The sequence below is a fragment of the Strigops habroptila genome, chromosome 12, assembly GCF_004027225.2.
Source record: "Strigops habroptila isolate Jane chromosome 12, bStrHab1.2.pri, whole genome shotgun sequence".
Taxonomy (NCBI): Eukaryota; Metazoa; Chordata; class Aves; order Psittaciformes; family Psittacidae; genus Strigops; species Strigops habroptila.
The window spans coordinates 18217700-18245693 of NC_044288.2; the positions used below are offsets into that span (position 1 = coordinate 18217700).

A 27994-nucleotide genomic window follows, 5' to 3' on the forward strand; every position below is an offset into this window, starting at 1 on the left:
TCATGATGCTGTGAGGTAAGATCTGACCCTTCCTAAAGAGCAGGAAAACTGCAGTAGATCAATCACTGAAATGAGAACCTGGTGTCCCTTTAACATTCTGCCCTTGCCATTTCTGCATGTTCCTGGAAAGGTTTTGCTGGGCTCTCCTTTGTTTAACTTCTGCAAGGGTTGTCTCACTTCCAGCCCCCTCTCTGGGGGCCAGGAGGGCAGGTCTTGCTCTTGTGTTTTGTGAGGCTGAGATTTGCACTGGGTAGGATGGGTTAGGCAATCCCAGCCTGCCTGGCTGCAAACTCAGCTGAAGACAGAAGTAGCTGCTGCTGACGGAGGGCAAGTGCAGGGGCACTGGAGGAGGGGGATCATCCATCAAGTGCAGCAGGTTACCACGGCTGAAACCATGAGATCATCAACAAGCCAAGCTCCACCTCGCAGGGAAGTCTTTTTATATCTCAGTGGCACATGCCAACCATTTGCTCACTCACTGGAGAAGGTGCTTGCCAGAGAGAAAAGCAGAAAAGCCCCTGAGGGCTGCTGTGGTGCAATCACCAGCTCCAAGCTGGGCTCTGGGAAAACAGGGCTTCTTGCTGCGGGTGTTTACCCAGGTGCCATGCCTGTTCCACCCATGGATTCCTGGCCGCTGCCTTCACGCTGTTTGTGCTGCAGAGCTGGGTGATGCCCGCTGCAGGGCTGTGTTGTGTCTGCCTGTGATCCCATCTCAGTGTTCTCTGGCAGCTCTCACTTTGCTTTGATGAAGGAAACCAAACTGTAGTGTGAACTCGGCATTTTCCACACAGGTTTAGCCCTATAAACCCTGGGAATATTTATAAGCCCTGGCACAAACCTCTGTGCTCCACTGTTTGATGTGGATGAGCAGGATAAAGGAAAAAAATTGGACTTACTCTCATCAAGTTACATCTACTCCTGAGTGAATGATTATCTGAGGCAATCTTGAAAATGACGCTTAAACTCCAGAGCTGCTTTTGAAAAAGTTACTGGAGATTTTTTGCACAAGAGAGAAATAAAGGATAGCTGAGGCTCCACTTCTCCCTGCCCACAGAGTTATGTATTTCTAATAGCGTTGTCGCTGATTTAATGGGATGATAGAGCTGTGGGACTTCTCAAGAGCAGTGTTTTCCAAACACCTTCCCCAGAGACATGTGTGTCCTGCATGTGTCCTGTGGGACAGTCACTGCGCAGCATGGCTATGGAGCAAGCTGGAACAGGGATGGCCATGCTGTTAATGCTCCTTTAATGTTATTTACATACTGTTAGTCAGAGTCACCGCTGCCACCGGAGGGGAAGGACTCGCTGTCTCCAGATGGTTTCTTTGTGCTGAATCACTTACATTTACGTAACTGCCTTTTCCCTAGCGATAGCAAACCAGTCTGCCTCAAGTAAACTTCCAAAACCTGTGGCTTTTCTTCCTTCTTCCTCTTTCATTTGCTTTCCCCTGCTCTCTTTGCCTGCTCCCTTCTGAGCCATTACCATGCATGACAGTGTCAAGTTTTCCAGCTGCCATACGCTATCCCAAGGGGCACCAACATATCTCTTACTTCCCAGTGGCAGCAGCAATACCTTGCCAGGTGAAATGTTGTCAAAATTCAAGGCTCTAAGAAAGAAACCCTGACCTTTATGAGCCCTGTAACCACCCCTGAGAAGAGAGAGCGCTTCCTGCACCTCTGCAGCATTAACATCTCACCAGTTTCTCTTTCTACTTTGATTCCCATTCATCAGAGGAGCTTTCTTTTCTCCCTGTGCACCTACCAGAGCCTGGCTAAAAGGCAGCCTGAGCTGAAAACAAACCTGAGCTGACCTGGGCAGCCCCTGATATATTTCTGTATCTCTGGGTGCAGTTCCAGCAGGATGGGAGCAGAACAGAAACAGGTGACTTCTTCCTCCTTCCTTCCCAAGCAGTGATGCTTAAAAATACATCACCAAAGCCATGTTTAGGAGCAGCTGCTTTTGAGCTGCCCCATGGCCTCCATCCTCTTGCCAAATACAAGTTTGTGGAACACAATGGAGTGATCTGAAATGGCAAGAACTGAATTTCTCCCATAATCACCTCTCAGCTGCTGCCATGTCCCTCGTCCTCTTTGCCACATCCCAATCCCAAGAAGTGAAGCAGGTGGATAATACACAGTTTTGGAGAATAAGTTATTCTAAAGGAATAAAAGGGCTTTATTTGAATAAAGAATTTTATATTTGTGGGTGAAATGGCATCTACTATGTCTCTGAGTTTAAACTAGTATCCACATTACCTCATTAGTCATGTTAGCCATAAACTAGCACTAGTATTAGCTCACACACTCATCAGGGGATGTCAGAGCTGCGCAGAGTTAACTGAAGATGGGAGATTTGGAAACCAGACTTGTGTCACTTGTGGCTCTGTCTTGCTAGGCAGCCTTGGTCAGATCCTAGCTGCTTATCTGCTGAGTGGGAGAGATAACACTTCTTTCCCAACTGCTTCAAGATCAGCAGATGAAACACACTGATTTGAAAATGAGGGAAATACTGCGCTGACGCAAACAGGCAAATGCCTTCCTGTCCTCCTTCCTGCTGTCACCAGTGGGACCACGCTCCAACATCAGCTGCTGGCCGCACACCATACACCAGGGGCTGCAGGCAGGAGCACCCCTTTCCTTCTCAGGGAGGGTCATGAGAGCCGTTTCCTCTGTCTGGCCTCACTTCAGATCCTTTCTGTCCTCACATGGGTCAGCGCTCGGCACACGTCACACTCTGGCTTTAGTTGAGGAAGGAGAAGAGCAGCACACAGGCGGGCTGGGCAGCAGGAGCATTGGAGGTGGGTGGACACAAACCACTGTGTCCTTCCCCTGTGAGGCTCCGCTCCTTCCCGGCAGGAAAGGAAACCCCAGCGCCGCCAGCTCCGGGTGTACAGGGCAGGCTGCAGTGGCTCAGCAAGGCACAGCAATCAGTAAGTGTGGTGACAGTGTCTCCCTGCACTCTGCCTAGCCCCTGGGGCTAATGTAGAGTTTGTAGGCTGCCTGAGGATAAGGGACATGGTTGTAAACCATTTCCCACATCTGAGGCCGTTCCACTCATGCCCTTGGGATCACAGATCATCCGCACTGGAGCCTTGCATGGGAACAGTGCCTGCGAGAGAGGCAGCCACAGAGCTGCACGTGGGAGATGGAGGGCGGACGTCCTCTGTGTCTCGCACTCTGTTGCTGCGTCTTTCCTCCAGGAAGAATCTCAAGGGAACCACAGCAGCATCACAAAAGCTCACAGGAAAGCACAAACAACAGGGATGTTCAGTCTATTTCTGCAGGGGGAGATGCTAATACCCAATTTCACCTGGCTTGAATCCCACTTGTGTCCCCATCCCTTGTTCAAGACTGACAGCCAGCCATCCTGGAAATGCTTGGTTCAAGGAAGCTGAATTTAGGTGAGAACAACGTGGGTAGGTGTGACTGTGAGTTATGGCTGTAGGAAATGTACCAGATTCTTCTAAAGAAAGATTCTGTGCTCTGATGAACCAGAGAACAGGAACAGCTGGTTTGGGTGTTTGCCCGTGAATCGGAAGCAGAGATCTGGACCCTTTCCCCCATTCCCTTATCTGCAGCTAGCTCACTGGTCTCTGAATCTGTCTCAGTCCCTTTTTACTGGCAATGATATGCTAGGCATGGAAAAGCTCACTCTTTCCACTTAATTCAGTAAAAAGGAAGCCTTTTACAGGGAAAAGGAGCAGATTTGCTTCTGCTTGTTACCTGTTGGACTCTTGTACCAATAGAGCGTGGAGGTAGCCTTGAGGAGGGACCCTGTGATGGCTTCCTGCATCTTTGAGGGATGCAGGATGTTTGATGGCTTTGTGATGGCTTCATAATGGCTTCTGTTAAGCCACCTGGCCTCGACAGTTTTACTCCTAGTTCCCTGGGTTTGCTCTTTCAAATGAGACCTTTAAGAACCATTTAGCGCTGGAGGGTCGTGGTGGCTGCTGCCATGTCATGGAGTCCCTCAACAGAGCCAAGAAAAATCTAGTTGTGTAAGCATCTCCCCCTTTCACAAGGCAGTATGGAGAGGATATTCTGCTTTTTGTGGTACAAAACAAAGCACTGGCTGAATGCTCGGTGTGTTACCAGAGAGCTGCCCTGCGACTTTCTAAAATAAAAGTTCTTTTGCGTTTCCCCCTGGCCCCAGGTTGTCTTGCATAAAACAATTCAACAGACCACCCAAAATCCATTTACAAGGTTTCCCAGAAATCCTCGGAGCATTTGAAGCAGTTGGAGGAAATCAGACTTCAGACCTGAATTCCACAAGCCATGACGCTAAGTCTGGAGACGGATTTTCGTTGCTTGAAGCCAAATGTCTCCAAATGTTTCTTTCTTAAAATATAAGACTTTTTTTTTCAGTGCGAAGCTGATCCAGGCAAGCGCTGAATAACCTGCTGATGTGCCAATCAGGGTTGGTGAGAGAAGGTTGCTGAGAGCTGTGCCCTTTGTGACAGGAGAGGAGCTGAAATCCCATACTCATTCTTCGATAGGGTGAGGAGTACAGATCAGATGGAGGATGAGGGTGCTGTTTTGGTATTCTGTTGTTCCTAGAGGGAGGATGTTCTGCTCACTGTTAAGTTGTTTGGTTTGGTTTTAAGCCTGTATTAGCTGAAACAACTGCATAGGAAACTGGGTGTAAGCCCAGCTTAAGGACAAATCTACACAATGTTGGCATCACATCAGGAAAAGAAAATTACAGTGTGCCACAAACCAAGACAGAAGCATTGCCTGTCCATGGCAGGGGGTTGGAACTAGATGATCTTAAGTTCCTTTCCAACCCTAACTATTCTATGATTCTATGATTACCTGGCATGCAGGGCTCTGGTTATAACAGCACACTTACCTCTGTCTCACCTCAGATTTACAGAGCCTTGAAAGTATGTGGTTTTTCATGTGGTCATGTTTCTGTACCTTGAGAGCACAGTGAGATCCCACATACCAGGTATTTGACATTTACATCATGCGTACATGCAGCAGCTCCTGTTTCAGAATAAACCTCTTCCATAAGGGCTTCAGAAACTATCTTCCCTTTCTACAGTCCTCCCACTTGCCCTTACAGTTGGTGACAGTGGCAAGATTTGAGTGAAGTCTATCAGCTGCAAAGAGTTGAGTGCACAATAGCAGCACATGCCCTGGCGCATTACACTGTTGTTGTCAAAAAAACACAGGGAGGAAAATCATTATTTGCCAAAACCCATAAAACCCCAGATGCATTATACAAGGCTCCTAACTCTCCGCCAAGAGCTCCTGCGGGGAGATTGCGGGATTTTACAGGTTGATTTAATAGTTTCAAAGAGAATTGTTGCTCTGTTGGGAACCACCTTCAATCTGTTCAATGATTATAAAAAAGCAAAGCAATAAAGTCCTTCTCACTTCCCCAAAATTCAAAAAGAGAAACAAATGACCCCCCTCAGAAATGCTGGAGCAAGCAAATGAGAGAGAAATAAGATAACAGAGCTTTTAAAAGCTTGTTGCTTTGCAGCTGTTCACATTCTGGCTACTTGCCAGAGTTACTTTGATGATCCTCTGCCAGGAAAAGAAGAAGTCCTTCAAACCTAGAATTTGATGAGGACATTATTTCTCAGAAAAGCAAATGCAGATCCAGGTTTGGGATTTAATGATGGGACTGCAATCTGCATCAATTTAAGAGCCAGTGATCATTACCAAGACCCTGGCAAGTTGAAGTGTTATCCTAGTGGTGGGAGATCTGTGTTCTTCAGCTGGTGATACAGGACAAAGGGGACTTAGGTCTTCAGAGGAGTTTACCCAAACCAACAAGTGAAGATCTGAACTTAAAGTGGTGCCTGGCTAGTGGGGAGCAAGCTGGACACGTGCTAAGAGCTGACAGTGACTGGGAAGTTGTATCAAAGTTTGGCTTTGTTGCATTGGCTACTGGATACCTGTCCCATAAGAAAGCTCATGGGGAGGGAGTATAAGATAAGCACAAACTGGTGCAGGGGAGAATGACCAAGAAGAAATACTACCCCTGAGCTGATGGATGCATTATAAAGTGTTAAGAACCACTGCCAGGCATTCCCGAGGCTGTGAGTTGTACCGAGAAGGCATGGCTGAACGCTGTGGAGGAAAGATGTTGTGTCAGAGCCCTGAAACAAAACAAGTAGAATCATCATGTGCCACCCAGAACATCACCTCATACAGCCAAGTACAGAGATGCCCTAAAGCACAGATTTGGGTTACAATAAACTAAAAGGGCTGAGATGTAACTTTTTCCTTTCTTAAGTATTGTCATAAAGCAGCTTAAATCTGGGATTGGTACTCTCTGGGGTTCCTTGTGCCCTTATGTTATACCTCAGCTTCTTATCACACATTAACTGGTTCTGCTTTTACCTTAATCTGTGAAAAAGCAACTGATGGTTCATTTCATGTTGTTGTACCCTAAGATTCTTTTTACACTCTGTACTTTAACATATGCTATTTAAAGGGTATAGGAAGAATTGTTGGCAAATGCTAGATGACAGGTTGCTGAAACATGATAAAATAGTAAGAGTTTCCAATGAGAGATTGAAGAAGCAGGAAAGGAAAGAAAGGAGACTCTGTAGACAATCTGTGCCAATCTTTACTAGGTTGGAAGACCCCCATGTGGATGCAGAGACTGTGCAATGCAAGGCTGACAGACTGTCTCGTTTGCCTGGAGTGGAGGGAGGCTCTAGAGTGAAACCCCATTTTGCTCTGCCCTCACTCATTCCCAAATCCCACTGAGGCTCAGGGGAAGAGCTGCTCACCTGCCTGGCAGATAGCTGCATTAGCCTGAGGACTGGGCTCCTAAAGGTGCCTGTTTCTCTGGACAACTAGCTCAGATGGAGATTTCCACAGTGTACATGCCTCAAACTTAGTGAAGCAAATCTAAGATATGCAAAACCATTCAGCAAACCACTAAGACAATCTACTGCCAATCTACAGCCTAGGGCCAGGGAGGGAATATTTTCCTTCTTCATCCTTTCCTTGTGGGGAATAGTTGATTCCCATTGATTGAAAAGGTCATTTTTTGCTTGCTCATCAGATCTTCACCCTGCAGAATGGCTGCCCTTAAGCCTGGGATGTATTATGACTAATGACCAAAAGTGATTTCATCATTAGTCTTCCACCTCTTCGAGGGCTGTACTGAAACAAAATAAAGGAATGAAATCAGTTATATCCAGCTGGATTTGTGGTTAGCAAGATGAATGCATGTGGCCTGTCTCCACACATCCCTTGCTTTGTGGGATGCGGGTGGTCCATCCCTCTTACCGTGTTTGTCTGATGAGCAAATCCAAGCTTCCCTCAGGTGAACAGGCACTGCTGAAGAACAGAGGCCGCAAAGTTTCTTCACATGACTTCTGTTTTGAATATCATGCTTTGGCTTGTGAACCCTGAGGAATTCAGATCTCAGGGCAGAGGAAATGTTGGAAGAGGTCAGGCGAGCTGTGCTCCCTCTGTGTTACTCGGAGCAGCAAATAGCAGGCGTTCCAGGGCAACATCTGATTTTCTGCTTTTACGAGGCAGATGTTTAGGATAAGTGATCTGCTGTTTATTTGAATTGCCATCTTCCAAACCTCCTTCCTACGTGCGTGCACACATTCGGAGACCATAAATAAGGATTGTTCAGATTATGCCGTTATTTGGGTAGTTAGCCCTGTTTTCCATCAGTGCCTGGACAGGGCTGTGTGCTGCAAATCCAGTTCCACTTGCACATCAGTTTTACAGTGGTGTAAATCAATTGGGTCTAATTCCTTTCTCAATGACACTAGTGTAAATCTGAAACAGCTCCGCTGACGTCAGTGCTGTAGTGGCAGTGCAGAGGAAAGTTAGGCTCCCTTGACTTCAGAATGTCGCTGCTGATCTAGACCAGAACAAGAGCAAAAGTCATTGGGCTCAGCATGTCCTAGCACTGTGTTACTGAACAGAGAGCCAGGGTTTGCTCTGGGGTACAGTGGTGATGATGGAGAGAAACTCCATGGATTTTGCTTCTATTAAGTTGGGAAATGAGTTGCAGCTTCACCACAGATTGTGTCTCAAAAGAGCTTCATGTAGTAGGTCATTAATGAAAAGAAAGGATAAACTAATGCTGCTGTGTAAAGTGATTAGTCCCACTGCCTACCACTATTACAGGAGAGTCATAAAGGGATGAATCTGACCATTTGGCTTGTGATGTGATGATGATGATGATGATGGAGAGCAAGGCAGCAGTACCCTCATATCTTGATGGACACCAGGCAGGTGTCCATGGAGGAACTGGTGGTCCTAGCTGAAGACAGAGGGGCACGTGGAGGAGCTGCCCTTGCAACTGGTGCTAAGAGCTACATGGAGGGGTGCAAATGCTGCCTGCACTTTTTTGCTCCGAGAGGACACAAGCAGTGATTTAGGCATTCTGTGCTGGCAGCATTCAGAGTGTTAATCCTTACTCACTTGTTTCTCTACATTTTTCCACTTTGTCTCTAAAGGGCAAGAAGTGAAAGCCTGGCTGTGAAAGGGGTGCTGGCCCCTCTCTCTGCTCTGCTGTGGCTTCAGCCTGGACACTGTGGGTCTAAGCAGAAGGAGATGAGAAGTGGATGTTTCCTCTTGAATCTGTAGGGCTTCCCAAACAACTTTGCTGTTTAAAGAGACTTTGGCAAGGAGGGCCTGGATTTCCAGTGGCTGTGCTTTGGGAAGTTAGAGAACCCAGAGTCCATCAGCCTTGCTCCATTAAAGTCGTTGGAGACAAGCTGATTTACACTCTTCTTCTGTGGGCATCTGGCCAATCTCCTAATTGTTCATGAGTGACTTTCCTTTCAATAGCACATGTTTGCTTTGAGTGGCTCCTGTTTGCACACAGTGAAATGCAGCCATGTGTGAAGTAATTGCTTTAAAGCCAGCAAGTCAAAACAGGGTTCATGTGAACCACCAGGTAGCCTGGAGGTGCCACAGAGCAGGACAGGACCTATTGACTTCTTTTGGGTTCTTAGGAAGAACCAAGTCGGCACCCTCGGGACTGGCCTGTGCAGGATGAGGGTGGTCAGTAGCACCACTGCAAAGACCAAAGCTCTTTCCAGTTAGGAAAGGAGGCAGTTAGATCACAGTGACTGAGGGATGCAGAGTCAGAACATAACGTTGCTCTGCTTCATGGCTCCCTTTCCTGAATGCAGGCATGCAATTTGTTTAGAGAATTTCTTCCTCCTTCCCATTTGAATTCTCTACAACAGTTGGCTTTGCCCTGGGAGTTTACAGCATGGTTCAAGTTTCCTCATAAGCTTACAAGCTCCATCTATAGGATAGTCGAAGAAGAGCCCTTTGGCTTCAAGCTGATGAAAAAGGGAAGACAAGCTTCACTCAGAGATTCCAGTTTTGTTCTGGAAAAACTCCGGCAAGTTTAGCATTCCACATTGCAGAAAGTCACTGATTTCATTGCTGTTACTTCCTATTTGGGTATAGCTTTCCTCCCTGGTTAAACTGTCAGTCCCTGGTCCCATGCTGCATGACAGTGGGGCTGTTGCCTGTGGAAAATCCTGGAGACATGGAGCTGCTATTATTCCACATGTGCAATCTCAGGGATTTTCTAAAGAGCTCCTGAGCTGCAAGGTTTCTGGGCTACAGTTGAGACACCTGTAGATAGCCCACAGTGCCCCGTTGTATTGGGTTTGCATGGCAAGGTTTTGGTAGCAGGGGGGCTGCGGTGTGGCTTCTGTGAGAAGCAGCTAGAAGCTTCCCCCATGCCCAATGGAGCCAATGCCAGCCAGTTCCAAGATGGACCCATCACTGGCCAAGGCCAAGCCCATCAGTGACAGTGGTAGTGCCTCTGGGATAATGTATTTATGAAGGGGAAAAAGTTACTGCACAAGAGCGATTGCAGCAGGAGAGAGGAGTGAGAATATGAGAGAGAAACAGCCCATGACCCACGAGCTTTTAGTTATATTTTCTCTCCCCTGCCCAGCTGAGGAGGGCAGTGATAGAGCAGAAATGGAAGGAAGTAAAGAACGAAGGAAGTAAAGAAGGAAGGAAGGAATGATTTGCACAAGAAATGCAACTTCATTTTGGATACCCAGAATCCTTCTGAGGGAGGCATTGTGTTCTCGAAGAACAGCTGTTTTTTTCTTTTCTGCAGATGCATTCTGGTTTTAAATGGGCCTTTCTCCTCCTCCACACACAGACCATAATCTTCCACATGTACTTATTAAAATACCACTTTCAAGTAAATAAAAGCACAGGCATATCCAGTACTTGTTCCTTTCTCTGCCTCATGATTAATTTCCCATTTTTCCATCTAACATGTCTGTCATTTGGGTATCTCCACAATCAAGAAAAAGCCCCATTTCATCCCTTTTGTAGATTCACAGCTATTAAAACTAGAAGGAAATGTGTTCTCATCTCCTGGGCAGCTGTCCTGAGTGTATATGTAAAGATGCATCTGTTTATTCCAATTACTTCATGCAAAGAAGCTTTGCTTTTTGGTAGCTACCATGGGAAGATCATTGCTCGGGTACTAAAGCACTCAGCTGTCCAGGGGCTGTTCTGGGGGGTGTTCAGCAGCTGGGGAGGGGACCTGATGGATAAGATAGTGCCAGTGGGCATGGTGTACACCAGGCAGGACCAGTGTTTTCTCTCTGCTGTCTTCAGCATCTGAATCCCTCCTCTACCCAACCTCTACCATGCTAAACTGATGCTTTTTTTCTTTCTCTGTCCCACAGAGATCCCTGGGTGTCCAGGCATGGTTGAGAGCTGAATGGGCTGACCTCTCTTCCTCACCATCCTGAGCTCATGAGGGCTCTGAAGAGATTCAGTGGGATCATGGCCTTGCTTCTCTGAGCCTGGGGATGCTGTGGGAAGTGATTGCCTTGGCAAATGTCTTCATCCCAACCCATAGCCCATCGTGCATCACCTGAAGGAGAAGCTAATGAAGGATAATCAGAGGACCAGGAAAGGCTCTACTAGCCTCAGAGGACACAGATGGGGGACCGGCACTGAGAGAGGCACTTTGCAGGAACCACTGCATGTGAAACCAGCTCTGGAAAGAAGTTCCAGGAGCCCTGTGAACTGATGGAGGTGAATGTCCAAATCACCACAAAAGGTGCAGAGGGCATTCACTGGCACAGCATCCTTGGAAAGCACTTTCAAAAGGGAAAGGGGTGTCAGGACCACATGGCTGTCTCCAGTGGCTGGTTTGGAAGAGGCACAGCAAGGTCAGGAGACCAGCAGGACATGCTCACATGTGCTGGGTGAGGCTCCAGCCGGAACAGGAATCTGACCAAGACTGAGAGAGAAGGAGCGTGGAAGATTGCTTTGACGCATTCTGTGCTTGTTTTTCTTTCTGGTGTCTTCTCTGTCTACCTCTTTTTCTCTCTAGGCCTGTGTGTACTGCGTGAGGGGCCCAGACCCTCACAAACAAGAAGTGTTAGCACAGCGCAAATCTGTGCTGCCCAGTGCAGTGCTGTTGCTAGGTAGGCTGACTTTGCACAGTGTAGATGTAACGTGGTCTTCATTTGCTCCTTATGCCAACAAATCTGCAACTGTAATGCCTGGACTTCAGACAGGAGAAAGGCTTGAACCTGGCAATCTTTTTACTTGCAAGCAGTCACAGGTTAGCATGACCAGCCACGCTTGGGAGTCAAGTTTTAACACACGAGCCCCAAAGCCTTCTAGAGCATCTGTCCCTCTCCTATAGGTGTGGACATGAGCGTGCCAGCAGGCTGCACATTCGTCTGCTGTAAAAAGCTCCTTCAGCAGAGAAAGAAACAGAAACAGAGTGATGTGGGCTCAGGCAGAAAATAGGAAAAACTGATCCAAAACCATAGGAAAATGTGCACCTCTTAACAGAGGTGGTGTCCCAGCTATAAGCCCAGCTGGGTGGCTGTAGGTTCACCGAGCTGCTCCCAGAGGCCTGGGCAGAACTTGCTGGTACCGAACTGTGCTGGGAGCCCCATCTCAGACGTTCTCCCTCGGGCTTCCAGCTGCACACCCCTTCCCTCACGTGCAATCCTATTTATTTATTTATTTTCTTGCTGTTTGATGCAAAGCTGCTAACAGAGCACCCTCCCCACCGACATCCGCAGCCGAGAGAGGATGGAGAGAGGGAGTGTGTGCTCTGTGTGTGTGATGGGAGCGCGCAGCGGCAGGCACATGCCCTGAGTGGGCACATGGGATGTGCACGAGGCAAGAGGAAAAAGCTGCAGTTAAACCAGAAATGCTGCAGGGTATGTGTCTCTGTTCATGTTTCCTGGCTAGATCGTGTCCTCCCAGCGCTCCCAGCTGTAGTGAAGCATGTGGATATCCACTGTGTGGACATCCTGGCTTTGGACACCCACAGGGAGCTGTATCCCCAGCCAGGGAGGTTCCTGCCAGCATGCTTGCAGAGGTTTAATACCTGGCAGCCTTTTCTGCTCTGTCCAAAAGAGATATCTGTGTACAAACCCGTTTAACACAGCCAGTTTGAGACCAGGAGACAGGAGCCTCCGTAGACAATGCTGTAGCTGTGCTGTAATGGTTCATGCTCAGCCATGGCTGGTTCTACCCATTTTGCTAAAAGGCACACCAGCAGCATCCACGTATGGTCAGGTATCCCATTTTACGGAAAGCCTGTGTGTCCCAGTGCAGAAGGGAATCATTTCTCTGGAGAAGGGTTTCTCCAGTGCTCTGCTGCTCTCTCACAGCTCCCATGCTTAGGAGGGAGCCAGGGTGCCCGGACATCCCTGGCAGGGCTCCCAGCTGCTCCAGGGGAGCCTGGCTTCTCCCATACCCTTCCCTCTGTGATGCCTCACCAAGGCTTTGTCCAAACCTGTCTGGCTGCTGAATGGAAATATTTCCCAACCAAAACCTGCTCCTCAGAAGATTCCTGGCTGGCTCTAGTCACTTATTATGAACTGGAAACACTGCCCTTGGGATTCGTTTTCAGGTTAGAGACACGCGTGGGATCGTTGCAGTTCTTTTTCTCAGAAATCCTCTCATGTGCAAGAGCAGGTTGCAGTAAGTGAAATGGATACACTTAATCTGATAATTTGCCAGCATAGCCCAAAAGCAGTGACCTGCTTTTTGCTGATTGCTTCCTTGCAGAGTTGTAAGAGTTGGAGATAGAAGAGGCATATTACAAATCCATCTGCCTATGACCCTTCAGGCCTGTTCCATGTGTTACGTTTACTGGTGGTGTGCTGGATCTATTTTTAAATACCCTGACACGAGGGTTATTGTGCTGTCCTTTGGGAGATTGCTCTGTAGTCCAAGTCAGAAGCTGCTATTAGTATTCCACCTGCATTTCTTCTTGAAAACTTCATTCCGTTATTCCTAGTGATGCTCTTCAAATACCTGCTGCTCATTATGTCCCAGCCAGGCTCCACCACTCGACCTGCGCTCCTCTTTCCTCCTCCAAGAAACTCTTTGTATCCCTGATCGCTGCTGCTCCAGGTCCTTCCCATAGTTTGGCACAGAATGAGCCTGATAATTCAGCCGTGCAGAGTTTTATCAGGGATTCGACCAACCAGGGAGCAGCCAGGACCTCTGGCAATGCCCAGTCTCCACAGCGGCTGTGGAGCTGCTCTTTCCTCACTGCACATGGGGTGCAGGAAAGGGGCAGGCACAGAGATGTGTCTGAAAGCACTGGCAATGAGCACTCCTACCCTGCGGGGAGTGAATACCTGCCAGGGACAGGACACAACAAAGTCCCCATCTCAGCAAAGCCCAAACTGGGCAACGGAGGTGGGTGATGCTCTAGTATTGCCTGTGTGGCTGTACCAGGGATGGGCGGGGGCAGACGTCTGTGCTGTGGCAGGGAGCTGTGGTCTGTCCTGCATGGATATGGTATCCATGAGCTGGAACCACAGCTCTGCACGGAGGGAGCCCTGTGAGCAGCACGGGGGCTCATCAGGCTCAGCGCATGCTTGGGGAGTCTTTGTGTACAGCGCTCGGCTGGAGCACCATTGTGATTGTAAGAGCTCTGTTCTTCTCACCGAACAAATCGTTCCTACAAATAAAGAATGAAAAGTCCTTCTCTTCTTTTTTTATGCTATTCTATGCGGCACCAGATGAAGGGATGGCACCGGGATGGTGGGAGCAGAATGTCTCTGTGCTGCTGCGGATGGCAGGGCAGCTTGTGGGGTGGATGCTGGGGCTACCAGGGGCAGAGGCTGGATGCAGGCAGAATATCCAGGGAAGTGAAAACACAAGGTGCTGAAGAGCATGTTGCAGGGCCTCTCCATAAAGCTTGCTGATGCTCATGGGTACCAGTTTGCAATATCTTCAGGCACTGTGGGAATGGGGCTGAGCAACAAGGCTGCAGGGGAGCTGAGCAACAGCAAAGCAGTCTGTGTAGCTACCTGCAGGTAGAGTGGAGCAGAGCAGGAGGAGGACACATCACAGAAACCAGGGGGGAGAAAAAGAGACGAATGAGAGTGATGAGACTCCTAAGGGTTTCACTGGATGACAACAGAGGAATCTGGACTCTCCTACATGGCAGTGTGTCCTGAGGGCTGGTTCTTTGCCCAAACTTCAGATCAGTGGTGGAGCAGAAGGTTCCTTAATTCCTTCTCTCTGTTCTCCCCAGCGATGTGGGGCACAGTGGCAGTGACAACATCACAGCTTTCAGAAGCAATTGTCAGGGGAAGAATTTGGTCCCCAAACAGCGAAAGAATCAAAATGACACATTTCCAACAGAATTCATGATTAGACAATTAATCATCCCAATTTAAAACATTGGAGGGCCTGGCATGCCCTAATGCATAAAGATATTCAAGGCAGTGGTTGTGTATGTCTGTCAGCAGCCTGTTCTCTGTGAGCACGGGGCCTTGGGGAGCACACACGCTGCAGGACCACTGTGTGGGACCTGCAGGCAGAGCTGCCAGGGGAGTCTGGTATGTCTTATACCAGAGACAGCCTTCAACTGCTGCATGACTGTATGCAGGTCTCCACAGTGCCATACCTCCAGTTTTTAGTGTGACTGTGGACCACAAAACCTCAGCATCTCATCCCTGCTTTCTAAGGACATTTCCAAAGTCACTTATGGCTCAGGCGCATCCTAGCCATGTGCAGACCCAAATACTTGCCCATCCACGTTAAAGAGGGCTGTCTAACCTCTGCAGGCCTCCAGCAAGCTAACAGGATGGATTTTCTCCATCTCCCAGACTTGGTGTCTGGATTTATGGAGCTCTGAGGTCAACCTTGGGTTTTGGGACTGGATAAATCCTGAGTCTTAGTTACCAAGAGCACACAAAACCCCACTGCCTCCAGACATCCCGAGATGTGTCCAAATAGCTTTCTCAAGTTCCTAAAGCTTTAAAGCAATCCAGAGAAAAGAGCTGTGAGGAGATTATTGCAGCACATAACTGCAATAAACCTTTTCTTCATCCTTTCATGGTTAGAGGTATGAACATGAATTACTGCAACGTAAACCTCTTGAGAGCAGCGTGTAGAATCGCTTTCTCAAATGGCTGGTAAAGGACCTTGTTAAGCTAAGATGTCAGCGCTCGCAAATGCTGCTGTCTGAATGAGGCAATTTTATGAGCCAGTTTAATCCTTTCAGGGATCAAATGACCACACCAAGCAGCAGGTTCACTCTTTGCTCTTTGTTTTCTGACCTGTTGTTCATCCAAGGCTCTGGCACTGTCACCTCTTGCAGCAGATGAGATGCCTCATAACTTGCAGATGTAAACAGGTTAACAAAAAGCTCCACATCTGGCTGGCTTTCATGCTACCTGGCAAATAGCAGAGGCTACAGAGAAGTCAGGGTATTTTCACATGCAGCCAGCAGCAAAACAGGAGGAAATCAATGTTAGCTTGCTCCAGCTGCAACTTTTAGGGTTGCCTTGTTAGTTGCTATGCAAGCAGAGCTCCCAGTCCCCATAAATCCTTGTTGGATGCCTCCCTGCAGTACCCGGTTGCTTCTGGACATGGATTATCCTGGAGGATGGAGGAGGACTGGGGGACCATGCCCTCAAGGTTGGCTCAGTTCCCTGAGACCCATGGTCCCTCACAGCTGCAGCCGCATCTCCTCATTTGACAGTCCTCCACCTCTTAGCACCCCTCTAGAAATCACACACTGGGCATAAGCAGCAGGTACTTTCTTTCCCTGCCTTTTTTGCCTTCTGGAGGATGTGTCCGTTTCCCTGGACGTGCTTCCCTGGCCTGACACCACCCCAAAGGGTGCTGCTGCCACAGCACTGATATTATTCCTTAGCCTTTCTGATACTCCACCTGCCCCAGCTGGTACCATTCTGCCTTCCCAAGGCAGAAGCTGATTTCTGGGTCTCCCAGACGCATTTGCTTTCAATTCTATAGGCACAAATCCCAGTAAATGTTAGATTAAATTACTTTGTGCTGGTAATTTGCCATAATTTTGATTATTATGGGAGAACATTTAAATCCCAGATGCTCTGTTTTGGTCTCCATGGAAATTGATAGAAGGGCTTACCTTTTGATTGCAAAATCCTGATGCTGAGGGGAATGGTTTTGCCCCATCATTTGGGGAAGTGATGGGGGCTGGGTTATTTTGTCAGTGAAATTCCTAATGAAAACAAGAATCTGCACAGACCAGGCTGTCATGTGACATCAGGAAACAAAAAACAGGAAGAAGAGGAGTTACAGAAATGGAAATTATGGTAGTTAAAACACAAAAATAACAGCAAAATGTTGGCATTACAAACACCAGGCTGGTTTATCAATGCTGCTTCTCTAAAGACTGTTGTGGCTGGAAGCTGAAAGAGTGGAAAAATATCTAATGCTGTTGTTAACCATTAACTATTTTGCCATTAGTCTTGACTGCAGCCTGCATGGAGAGACCGTGTTTTTGAGAGTTAGTCCTCATTCAAGGCCACCCAAGCCAATAGAAAGGCTGTACGGGCGTCCAGGGCTGCAGATGACTATGAACTGTGTTTGCACCTGAAATAGCAACCAGGCAACTGAAGCAGGGAGTTCCATGGCTCTGGGTATCACACAGGCCATGTGGGAAAGGGTCTGGTCCTGCAAAGCTCTAAATAGGCAAGAAAGGATAAGTAGGAGAATCAAAACCCAGGAGAGGGGACATCCCAGGGGTAGCAAACAGCATCTAAGTGTATACCCTGATTAGGCAGAGGTCAGCTAAATTCCAGAGAATTACGAACTTCCTATGCTAGGATAAACTGCGTTTAGACAGGCTATTTTCCTACCAAGATTACAAAAGCACTTTGGAGTAGCTCAGCTGGAGACATCTGCATTTAGTCAGACAGATCCTGACCACTCGCTCTGCTCTCCGCAGCCTTTCCAATGGCCCTGGTACGGGAACGGGGACCTGGCTCTGTGACAGGGGTGTATTTTGCCCCTGGTGCCAGCCTTCCCAGGGTAGGGAATACAGCAGTGCCCTGCTTTGGGAACTGCACATTCCTGTTTGCATCCCTTCCGATGCCTGACTGCTGTGCAAGCCTGGCAGGAGCATCAGCTGCTGCTTCTTGCAAGAAACACGTGCAGAAATTGCAGAACCAGAAAGCAATTGCATGAGCACCAAGCTTGCAAGGGCAGATTTTGGGGAAGGTTGTGGAGGGTTTTTTTTGTAATTTAAACGATTTAAAATAATTTCAGATGTTTCTTTTCAAAAAACAAAGAAGTCACATCTCCATTGCCACATTCTTCCCCTTTCTAATGCTAAGTGGAGTGCACCGACCTGCTGACTGTTGCACTTTCTCCTACACTCCTTCAGTTGGAGAAGTTTTGTGCTTTTTCTTTTTAAAGCAACCAAGGAGGAGGAAGGGAAAACTGAGAACACCCCCAGTGTCATCTAGATAAGGGCATTTGGGGACAAAACAAACGAAGAGGAAATTAATTTTTTCAGTTTTCTTTTATCATCAAAACCAAAGCAAAATGAATGCATCAATGCAAAATGAAGTTCACCATGTTTCAGAGATCCCCCTATGAAAGTGTAATCAGAAATGATGGGTTTTTTTGAGAAGATGGTTTTGATGGAATCTGCCTCTTTGATCCCCAAATTGTGGCTAACCAGAACTAAATGGCACTTGCAGCTCTCCATCTGTAGCTGAGCTGAGTGCTTCCCACTGATCCTTGTACATGACGGTTTTGGTAAACAGCCAGAGAATCCCACTTGGCAATTGAGCTCTTGTGCCACAGATATCCCACACCTCGCAGGAAGTCAGGCACAGGTGGAAGAGGGGGACCCATTGCTTGTCCTCCTGTGCTGCTCCCTGCATCCCAGCCCCTGATGAGCCCCAGCTGCACCTGGCAGTGAACCACGGAATAACAGCACAAGGAATTGTGCTGCTTCCCCAGCACCAAGCAGTGCGGTCAGCCACGGTGCTCCAGGATGGCACCTGTTGCTGTTGAGGTTGGTGCTATTTCTGGAGCGTGCTTGAGGGCAGGAAGGATTAGCATGCCCCAAATGCAGAAGAGCTGGGCTTGTTATGAGCAGAGAGGGCTCAGATTTGCTCAGCAACAAGGTCTGGGTGCAGGAAGGGTTCCCCTGGACCTCCTTGGGCATGGAGAGAGCCAGTCCAGAGCAAGATGCTCAGAACTCACCACTGACAGCATGGGGGAGAAGAATGGCAAGTTTGCAGCAATCCTGGGTTGGCTGAGAGGTGCCAGACGAAGGCTGGTGGGGTGATAGAAGCAGCCAGGTTTATCTGCAAGATGCCACTGCAAATGTGTCAGGGGAAAGATTTCATCAGAGACAGAGCTGGAGAGTCGCAACTGTGACGCTTCAGCACATGGAGAAATCCAGGATACTTCTCAGGAACAGGAGCACAAGCCTGTCCCCAGAATAGAAATGAACAACCATTTCATTAGCTAAGACTTCCCTGTGCTTATTTAAGCATCGATTCCTGTAGTGGTTGTGCGCTTGTAGCGCTGATTAACAATTACAGAATGTACCAGAGCAGCATCGCCACGGCACAGCTGGGAACTGCGGAGCCGACCGGGGCGATGCTGCGTCAACTTGGCAGCTGCATCTCCAAGGGTACCTTTAATAGGAAACCACTTCCTGGATAACTTTGAAGGAAGTAAACATGATTTTAAAGTCAGGATTATTCTTTGCTGTGAATTCCCCTTAACGCAGCACTCTATAGCTGCCTGATGGAGCAAGTTCTGAGCACCACCTCCCTTTCTAAGGCTGTTGTGTCTTCTTGCTCTTCGCATTCTGGTTGGAGATATATTTCCTCAAAGCCCACCGACACCTTCATATCTTTGGCACAGGCTACAGAAGGAGCCTTCCAGCTCAGTGCTGATCCCTGCAGTCTTCTACATGACTGGTAAGAAGAAACAAAATCTCTGTCTATCCTGGCATGTCTTCCAGGACATTTCATGTCCCCTCCTGCCCATCCAATGACAGCTTTGGTACTCCTGGTCCTAAACTCCACACGCATCCTAAAAGCTGAAGAGGACCCTTTTGAAGTGATGTCCTGTCCATTGGGAGGTTGAGCTTCCAGATTCAGCCAGACGAGGGTATCAGAGAGCAATGCAAGGGGGGCTTCCCTCCACCAGCACAGCCTTTCTGCAGTTCCCACCTTCCCGTGGCCGGAGAACCAGCCTGGTGTGTGCGGCCTAAAGACTCCCCTGAATGAATTGGGATCAGCTCAAAATACAGCCTGGCCCTCTGGGTTTGAACGCTGCGCTATTATTAACTTGGCTGAGGAACAGGAAAACCTTGTGCATTTGGCCAGGGCTTGTTCGCTTTGTGTATTCCCCATCTTCCCCAGGGACATCAGGTGCCACTATCAAGGACAGGATATTGGCCTCAGTGCAAAGGTAGTGTCAAGCCTTCCTCTCCTACAAGCTGTCCTTGTCCAGAGATGATCCTTCATGCAGTACCACAGCACTGGGTTCCTACCTCCCTTTGAGCAGGGATTCGGAGTATAGGAGCCTGTATCTACAGAGGTTTGGGTGCTTAGAGGTCCCAGCAGCCCACTGAGTCCTCCTTGCCTGCCTGTAACACTGCTGTTGGCTATGCTAGTACCGCATGGGGAATGCCAGCATTTTTAGAAAGTCAGATAAAATAATGGCCTCATGACTATTCATTCCTTTGGTGCTGACTTTCTTGTGCTCACATGAATCCTAATGCACTGATAGGGTATTCATGTGGGTGCCCTGGGTGTCCCTGAGGAACTGGCACTGATGCAGAGTGCTAATAGCCCATCTTCATTTCCACTGAGATGTTGCTATATGTGGTGTGCCTTGGCTTTAACCTGCTCCGAGCCAGCTCTTCTTCCAGGCTGTGGTTTCTTTCTGCTGGTGGCAGAGGCTGGCTGCAGTGGGGCAGAGAAGTCCCACAGGGAGCCTGGCACTGACAGGACTGTGGGCATGCCCATGGCAAGGGGGTTGGAACTAGATGATCTTTAAGGTCCCTTTCAACCCAAACCATCCTATGATTCTATGCCAGCACTCCTCAGTCCTGACGGAGTACCCCAAAGAAAGGATCTGTACAGCCCCCTGTACACATCCAACAACATTTCGCCATCTGCTCCATGGTGCCTTTATGGTACATGGTACAGCAGGGCAAAGATCTGCTGTCCCACTTGCCCGGGCAGGTGCAGAGCAGGGCTGGGTATGGCCAAAAATGTGGATCCCCATCCCCAGGTAGAGGAAGGGTGGTTCATCCCCTGGTTGCTCATCTCATGTCCTTTTTATAGTCTGAAATCCAGGGCCTGGCTGTCTGCTAAAGCCCAGCATGCTGTCAGCTTCCTCCCTCTGATCCAGGCAGGCAGCTGCAATGTGAAAATGAGGTAGTTTTAATTAATCTCAAAAAAAAAGAGTCAGGCTGTATCTCTGGGGAAGAAGAGAGAAAAGAGAATTTATACTCTTGGTTACAGAACTGCTCCCACCAGCTGAGAGGTGTCTGGGACAGAGGGGAGATGGCAAAAAAGACTTCAGAAGAGAGACTTCCAGAGAGACCTGGACTTGGAGATGAAACACTAAATAGAGTATATTTTACATGTAAAATGCCTGCCACTGCAGGAACCCAGGCTGTTAATTGGACTGACAATCTCTTTGATCTTAGTTATATGTCTTCTGGCTGATTCATGCTGAGACATCCTTCTGACCTTTTGAATATTCAACTTTTTGGGGGGAGAAGCAAACAGGGAGCAGCTTTCTTTTAACAGGCTGAGCAATAAAGCAGTCACTGTAGCAGTCCTCCTCATTTTCTTCAGCGTGATGTGTCAATATCTGACTAATGAGTGTAGTCAATAGCTGAGTAACTTAACCTGCCAAAAGCGTGACTCTATCACAGCAAGACGGTCTCCTATGAACAGTAGTGCCAATGGGCAAAGGAGCAGGACCAGGCCTGATGGGACAAGTGGCAGCTGTTGTTCCAGGTCTTCATCAAAGGTGACTCCATGAAGTGGGTGTTGAGATGAGCTCAACTCAAAGCTGGGGTCTGTCCATAGCAGCAAGGTGAGTAACAAGGTGAGGAGAAGTCAAAGGCACCAGCATCACCCACCCCCGTGGAGCCTCCTGTGGATGCAGCACGCAGATGGAGCCCCTGGAGCATGGGTGCCATCTCCAGCTCTCTTCTGCAGGCAGGGAGGTGGGTGGCAAGCCCAAGGCACGTCAAGGGAGAAGGTTCTTATCCTCACTAGCAGCTCTGCTGTACAGCCGCTACACAGACACGTCTCTCAGTGGCACTGTCTCATTGTCCCCTGGCACAGTATTTACCGCATGAAGCATCCCCTCATGTCTCTAGGGGAGGACCAGGGAGCTGGCAGACTTACATGTCCTCTTGGCATGTAACAAAGGTTTGTTTGTCATGAGAGCTCCTAACAAGCTCCGTTAATGCTCCCCTGGGAGAGACTGAGGCTAAAGTCTTTGCAAGATCAACAGAGCTTCTGCCAGGCTGAAGGGATTTCTTTTTGCAGCAGCAATTTATCCTTCATGGCATTTCCCAGTACTTGTTGCCTGGTTTGTCTTCTTCTGGAACAGAAAAAACTCTAATGTGGGGACTTCTGCAGGAGCTCTGTGGGCTGGAAGGGTGCCCCTTTCAGGGATGCTGTACCCATATGTATGTATGTGTCTGTTTATTCGGGTGGTATTTCTTGATAAGCCACATCCAAACTGGATCTCACCTCTCATTTACGCAGGTGTAAATCCAACCCCACTCCAGCCCCTGCAGGGCTCAGGCACAGCCAGGCCCTCCAGAATCATTCAAGTTTTGCTTTTTTTGGGACACTTCCACTGTTCCTGGTCCCTCATGACCTCATATAACCCAACCCCAGCTCCAAGGGACCCTTCTTGGGATGATATTATTAGAGGGGAGAAAAAGGAGCCTGACTCACTGGGTCCTGCTCCCGTGGCTGAATTTTCCTCATGTCTTGCTAGCAGGGAATGCAGATTCATGTCAGGGCTGTTTTTCCATCCCCTTTTCGGGGTTAATCTCTTCAGGGCAGCGCCTGCTGGAGGAGGCTCCCTGACTGCTGCAGGCAGATATCTGTCTGATGACAGCAGTGCCCTTCACGCCTACCCGTAACCTTTATCTGCTGCAGCCTGGTCCCTCCAGGGGCAGGTAGAGGGGGCACAGCCCAGAGGGAAAGGCAGCAGCATGGGCAGAGGTGCTCAGTCCTTCCATTCACCCACAGCTTGGGTGGTGCATGCAAAGGGATGGGAGACCCAGGAAAGAGCCCTGCTGCTTTCTGCCAGAAGCAGATGGACAAAGCTCAAGCTTCCACCCGTATGGATCTCCCCATTTTCTACCATTTCCTTCCACCCTCAATGGTTTCAGAAAGCAAGGAAATACAACAGGAATTCTGAGTGGGAAATTTCCTTCTAACCCTGAATGCAGGGGCTTGGGATGTATCTGTGCTCCCTGCTCAAGTGCAGGGATAAATCTCAGTGGAAGGTATATTTCTGTCTTCTAGTGATTAGTGCAGCCTTCAGCAACATAAAATGCTTCTGCTGATGGAACAGAATTTATAAGCAAAAGGATCATTTACTATATTAAGAGCTGAACCACAGGTCTTTCAACCCTCCCCAAAACTAAATTGAATCGATGTAAGTGGTCATTCCCCCCCCATTACAGGGGCTCCCCAAGGACTCCTCCACAGCAGCTGTGAAGGGGACAGACATCTCCAAGTAGAAATCTCAGGACACACTCATTCCCAAAACAACACGAGCCACAAAGATTGGGAAATTGGGGAATAAAGACTAGGTTGGCATGTAAAGTGCAATGCCATTTGCAGAATAGGGCTGGTGAGGAGCTGCTCCCCAGGAGCCCAGAGTCACCAGCAGCACAGAAGGAACGCGCAGGTCATCAGGAGTGCCTAGCAGAAAGACAGACATGAGGAGCTTTGGCAAAGAGGCAAAGAACAACAGCCTCAGCTATAACCCTGCAGCTTAGGCCACCCAGCAACTCCCCAGCCAAGGTGTATTAGAAACAAACCAAGGCTTTATAGCTGGTGCTGCCTTCCCTCCATTGCTGCTAGCAGCTGTCCCTGCTCTGATGAGAGTAAATGTACTACAGCTGGTACAATCTAAAGCTCTGATTCTTGTGGGTGTGCTGTGGAGGAAATAGTTGCTCCTGCTTTGTCTTCTGAAGTAGCTCTGCAGGTGAGTGAAAGAGATGCGCTAACGGGGGAGCTTTTAAATGCAGAGGCAAAGGCTTAAGGGATGGAAATGTTGCAGGTATAGGGAGGAGGAAGGAGTTGTCTTTGCTTCTTGTGTGTGTGGAGGGAGGGACGTTATATGAAGGTGCCCACCCCTGGTGCTTGTGGAGCTCATGCTGGCTGTGATGGTTGTTTTGGCAGTTCTCAGTCCTTTGGAGAAGGTGAGTTTGGAGAGAAGAAAGTGGGGTGGGAGAACCTGGGAGGAATTCCAAGCAGCTAACTACTCTTGTGTTGGCAGTGGTGAAGAAAAAAGAGTTTTTCATTTTTGTTTCCCCTGGGAATGTGGTGGTGAGCAGTGTGGCAAAGGGCTGTAGCCTTGCAGTAAGGGGCCTCTTGTCAGGTGCCAAAAGTGGTTTCAGGGTGCTTTCCTTGCCTGCTCATCTCAAGATGCCTTTAAAGAACTGAAAACCAGACCCAGCAACACCATGCTAGGAGGCCGAAGATGTGCTTGCTGGTAGACATGACTCTATTGGAGTCCTCATCAACCAAGCCATCTGTGGGAGTAGCTCTGTTGCTGAATCATCAGCATTTGACTGGCTTTGGTCTTGAGCTCCCTATCCAAAACCACTAGTGGTTTTGAAAAAGCCCACTCTTTGGCATGTAAAGCTCCCTGGAGCATCTTCCCTCGATCTAGTCTGAGAGAAGAAGAAAAAGCCTGATTTTGCAACTACAATGATAAGGCTGGAAGCAAAAGGTGGATAATATATCCAAATTCAGCTCATAGCATGGCTGTGACAGCACCCAGTGTTAACTGAGCTGGCCAGGCATCTCGAAAAGAAGCACTAACTCCTTCCTTTGCCCATTTCTTACTTTGCCCCTGTTTCTTTCTCACCTTTGGGTTTTAAGGCTAAAAAGTTAAATGCATCTGGTGTCATGAGGGCCCCGAGGAGCCTTTGCCTCCATAACAGATGAGAGTTGCTGGGGGAACTGGAAGTGGGGTATTGACTTCCCTTGTGCCAGAAAGCAGGATTTCTAAAGAGAAAGTTTGAGTCTGATGAAGCCTTGGGGGAGATAATGGGACTAGAACAAAAAACAGGCTCTAACATTAAATCATATTAATTGCAACATAATCTTGAAAAGTGTGTTCTTAGCTACCTGATCCACTTGGTGAGAAACTGTGTACCTGTTTTCCTTCACCGAGAGTTCATTTCACATGCAAATCACAGCAGGCTCTTTCTTCAGCTTACTGGTCACACTAATCCTCCTACTTTTGCATACAGAGCACTTAACATGTTTGTCTTGTGGTCTCTGTTTTAAAACGTACTCTGTCCATCTGTTACGGTTTTTTTCTCTTCCTCGTGTTATCCTGGATCAAGCAAAGCATGCTACATCTGCAGTGCTCCCAACCACTGCTGGCTCTGGATGGGCAGGCTGTGCTGGAGCCTGACTGCCTGTGTAGAGATGCCTGTGATCAGCTTAGCTCATGCCACTCAAAACTGAGGAATTGTGGCCTATGGCAGTAATTAAGGAGATAAAAAGTGAGGTAGTTCTGGAAATAGATCTTGTGGAATAGTAAATCTAGTCATTGATGGCTTTATCCTGGTGTAAGGGGTTGGAGCCAGGCTAGACCCTCTGCCATGGTATGAAGGTTTAGGGGTTTCAGCCTCCTGGAGGGCTTGATATCCAGACCCACATGTGAAACTCAAAGCACTGTGGTTTAGCAGGTCAGAACGAGGCTGCTTTGCCTATTTGTATATGACCAATACACAAGCTGTTTCATGCATTAAGGGAAGTCTCCATGTGTAGTCACTGAATTAATTTCCCTTCTCACCCTGGCTGGCTCTCCCTGTGGGAGAAGATAACAGCTCGACTTTGCAAGGCAGCTCTCCAGGAGAAGCCCTAACCCTCTTCCTGTCCCTGGGGATGGACAAAGCTCGAGGTGTGCAGCTGGGTCCAAACCTGCATATGGAAGTTCCATGTAAGATGCCAAAAATAGATCTACAATGTCCAGGCTGGAGCTGTGTGTGACTGGGGGGCTCAGGAAGCCACTTTCTCATCCAGGCTTTCCACTGAACCCACAACTTTCCGTGTGCTCTGCTCCAGCAGACCTCATTTGACATGACATGAGCTCAATGCAGTGGGGAGGGAGGCACCAGGCAGGAGGCCTCTGTATCCTAAAATATCCCTGACAGGTGCCTTAATATCCTGGCACCAGTGCGACACCACCGAGCGAGGGCCATTAGAGATCCCAAAATGGATTTCATCTCACTGAGTCTAACCAGATGTAACCCTGGACCTCCGGGTCACTTTTATTTGTCCATCTTCTATCAGCACAGAGACTTGAGAGCAAAAACATGCCCATGACACGTGTACATGGCAAACATCTCGCTGCTAATGCACGTAGCTTTGGGCTGGGGCAAGCGTGCATGTGTTCCCATCCCAGCACAGGCATGGCGCCAGCCCCTCCTGATCAGCCAGCCCTGGGAAATGCAGGGCTCTGCTGCTGCCTGCAATGGACCAGTCTCACTGAGTTGCAATCTGCCTTCTCTCTGCTGCTGCTCACAGGGTTTCTGTGCTTTTTCAGGGCAGGGCTTTTCTTCCTGAATCTCTGATTTCACATCTTCTTTTTAAACTGTCACTAACTAGTAGCAACTCGGCAATTTCAGCAAGTTCTCCCCTTGTTTTTCTTTCCTAACTTGTGTGGTCAAGACCTCATGTGCTGTCTTAAAGATAAGGCAAGAAAGAAATGCCCCAGTTCACCTATAGCTAATGCCCCAATTCACCTATAGCTGTTGCCTCAGAATATGTGCACTGACTGTATCCTGCTGGTCCTATGTGCAAACATGTTCCTCCTTCAGATTTATGTCTGGATGTTTCCTACAGAGGCTGGGAATCTGTGACGGATGGATGGACTCTTTAATGAACTATTGGAAGGCAAAACTGCACAGTGCATTGCACTGGGGTTTGGGGGATTTCTTCCCAGCACAGCCAAGAGGATATTTGGAATATCAACCAAATCACCTCAGTTCTGCATTTTGTCTTTGACTTCCTCTTAAAGGCATGAAGTTCTCTCTAGGACAAGCACCAGGTTTTGTGATTGTTATTCTCCCTATCCAAGGAAGCCCTAGGGATGCCATCCGCAGATAGGTACTTTGCAATTGTCTGCCTTCGTTGGGGCGTGTTCTGCCCCCTGTCCTCCAGCCTGAGGGTTCTGGGCATGGTCAGCTCAGTGGGCTGGACCTGCAGGAGCTGCTCTACTTATGATGGCTGTGGGGGAGAGGGCTGCAGAGATGATGGTGGGGCACGCAATACATCAGTTGTCTGATTAAGCAGGAGGATGTGAATGCTTCAGAAATAGAAGCTTTTATTAAAAGGCAAAAGGGTAATTCTTCATTTGCAAAATGACACAATGTTCCACAAGGCAAAAAGAAAAAGAAAAAAAGAGAAAAGACCAGCAACGTAACTGAAAACAGCCCACCCAACCTCAAAACAGTAAATCCAATCAAGCTTTCCTGTTAAACGCAGGCTTTGAAGAACATTGTATTTAATCATTAACAGTGCTGAATCGATATGAATAATGTGAAGTGACTCCGAGCAGCAGGGGCAGTTTATGTTTACAAAGAGATGAATACTGATGCAGCCATTGCAAGGGCAGCCTGAATGCTGCAAAGCTTGTACATGGGATGGTGACAGAGGACATGGGCCATTGGGGAAGGGTCCCCACAGCTGAATGCAGGGAGAAGTGCACTGAAAATATGTAGGGAGCTGTTCTCTGCCAAGTGCAGACCCAGGCTGTGCTGTTGTGCAGGAGACCCCAGCACACAGTTGTTGTACATTCCTCTCTGTGCTGCTACTCTAGCTGTTAACAGATCACATTCACACCACCGCCCAGGACTAAGTGATGTTCTCTCTATCCCTCTGCAGGCTCAGCTCCCAAGATCAGGCAGTTACCTCATCTGGACCTGCTGCCCACCCCATGGTGGCAAGGAGATAACTCAAGCCAGCCTTTGACTTGCTGACTTGTCCTGGTGGGACTGTGCAGTGAGCAAGATGACAAGTGTACTCTCACAATTTAAGCTGCATTTGTAGGTTTAGAGCATCCTGGCTGCCTTCAGCCCTAGCTTCTCACTGACACAAGGGAAGTCCCAGGGCATTAGAGTGATGTTATCTGCTGTGAATCATTTGGTAGAGAGCAGTGGTGGGTGGGTGTTGGTGTGTGAATCACACAACTCGTAATTGCAGCCCCCGCTGAACAGGCAGTGCTTAAGATTTTGTTTAGTTTTGTTTTTCCTTTTTGCCTGTCCATTTGACAGTGGCTATTCATTAGAACAGTTTTTATTTGGACATTTTGAGAGCCCTGTTGCCTTTGGCTCTGGGGTGCCAATAATTTTTAATGAATTCTCACGAATTTCCTCCAGATGGAAATGAACAGAAGAGCTGGAGGAAAGGGTATGATTTCCAGTTTCTGGGAGAGCTTTACAAACAACTCAGATGATTAAAAAAAGGTAAGGGTGCTCTTTTAAT

The 27994-nt window shown here is 48.3% G+C and overlaps 1 protein-coding gene across 1 annotated transcript in view; it reads left to right on the plus strand.

Annotated features, from left to right (window-relative positions):
- The window catches only part of ADRB2 (adrenoceptor beta 2), a 33292-nt gene extending 19336 nt beyond the window's left edge, over positions 1 to 13956 (plus strand). Inside the window, exon 2 of the mRNA XM_030504822.2 lies at positions 10667 to 13956. Within this exon, the coding sequence (XP_030360682.1) occupies positions 10667 to 10701 (35 nt within the window). The 3' untranslated portion in view covers positions 10702 to 13956. The remainder of the gene's footprint in view (positions 1 to 10666) is intronic.
- The last annotated feature ends 14038 nt before the right edge of the window (positions 13957 to 27994 follow it).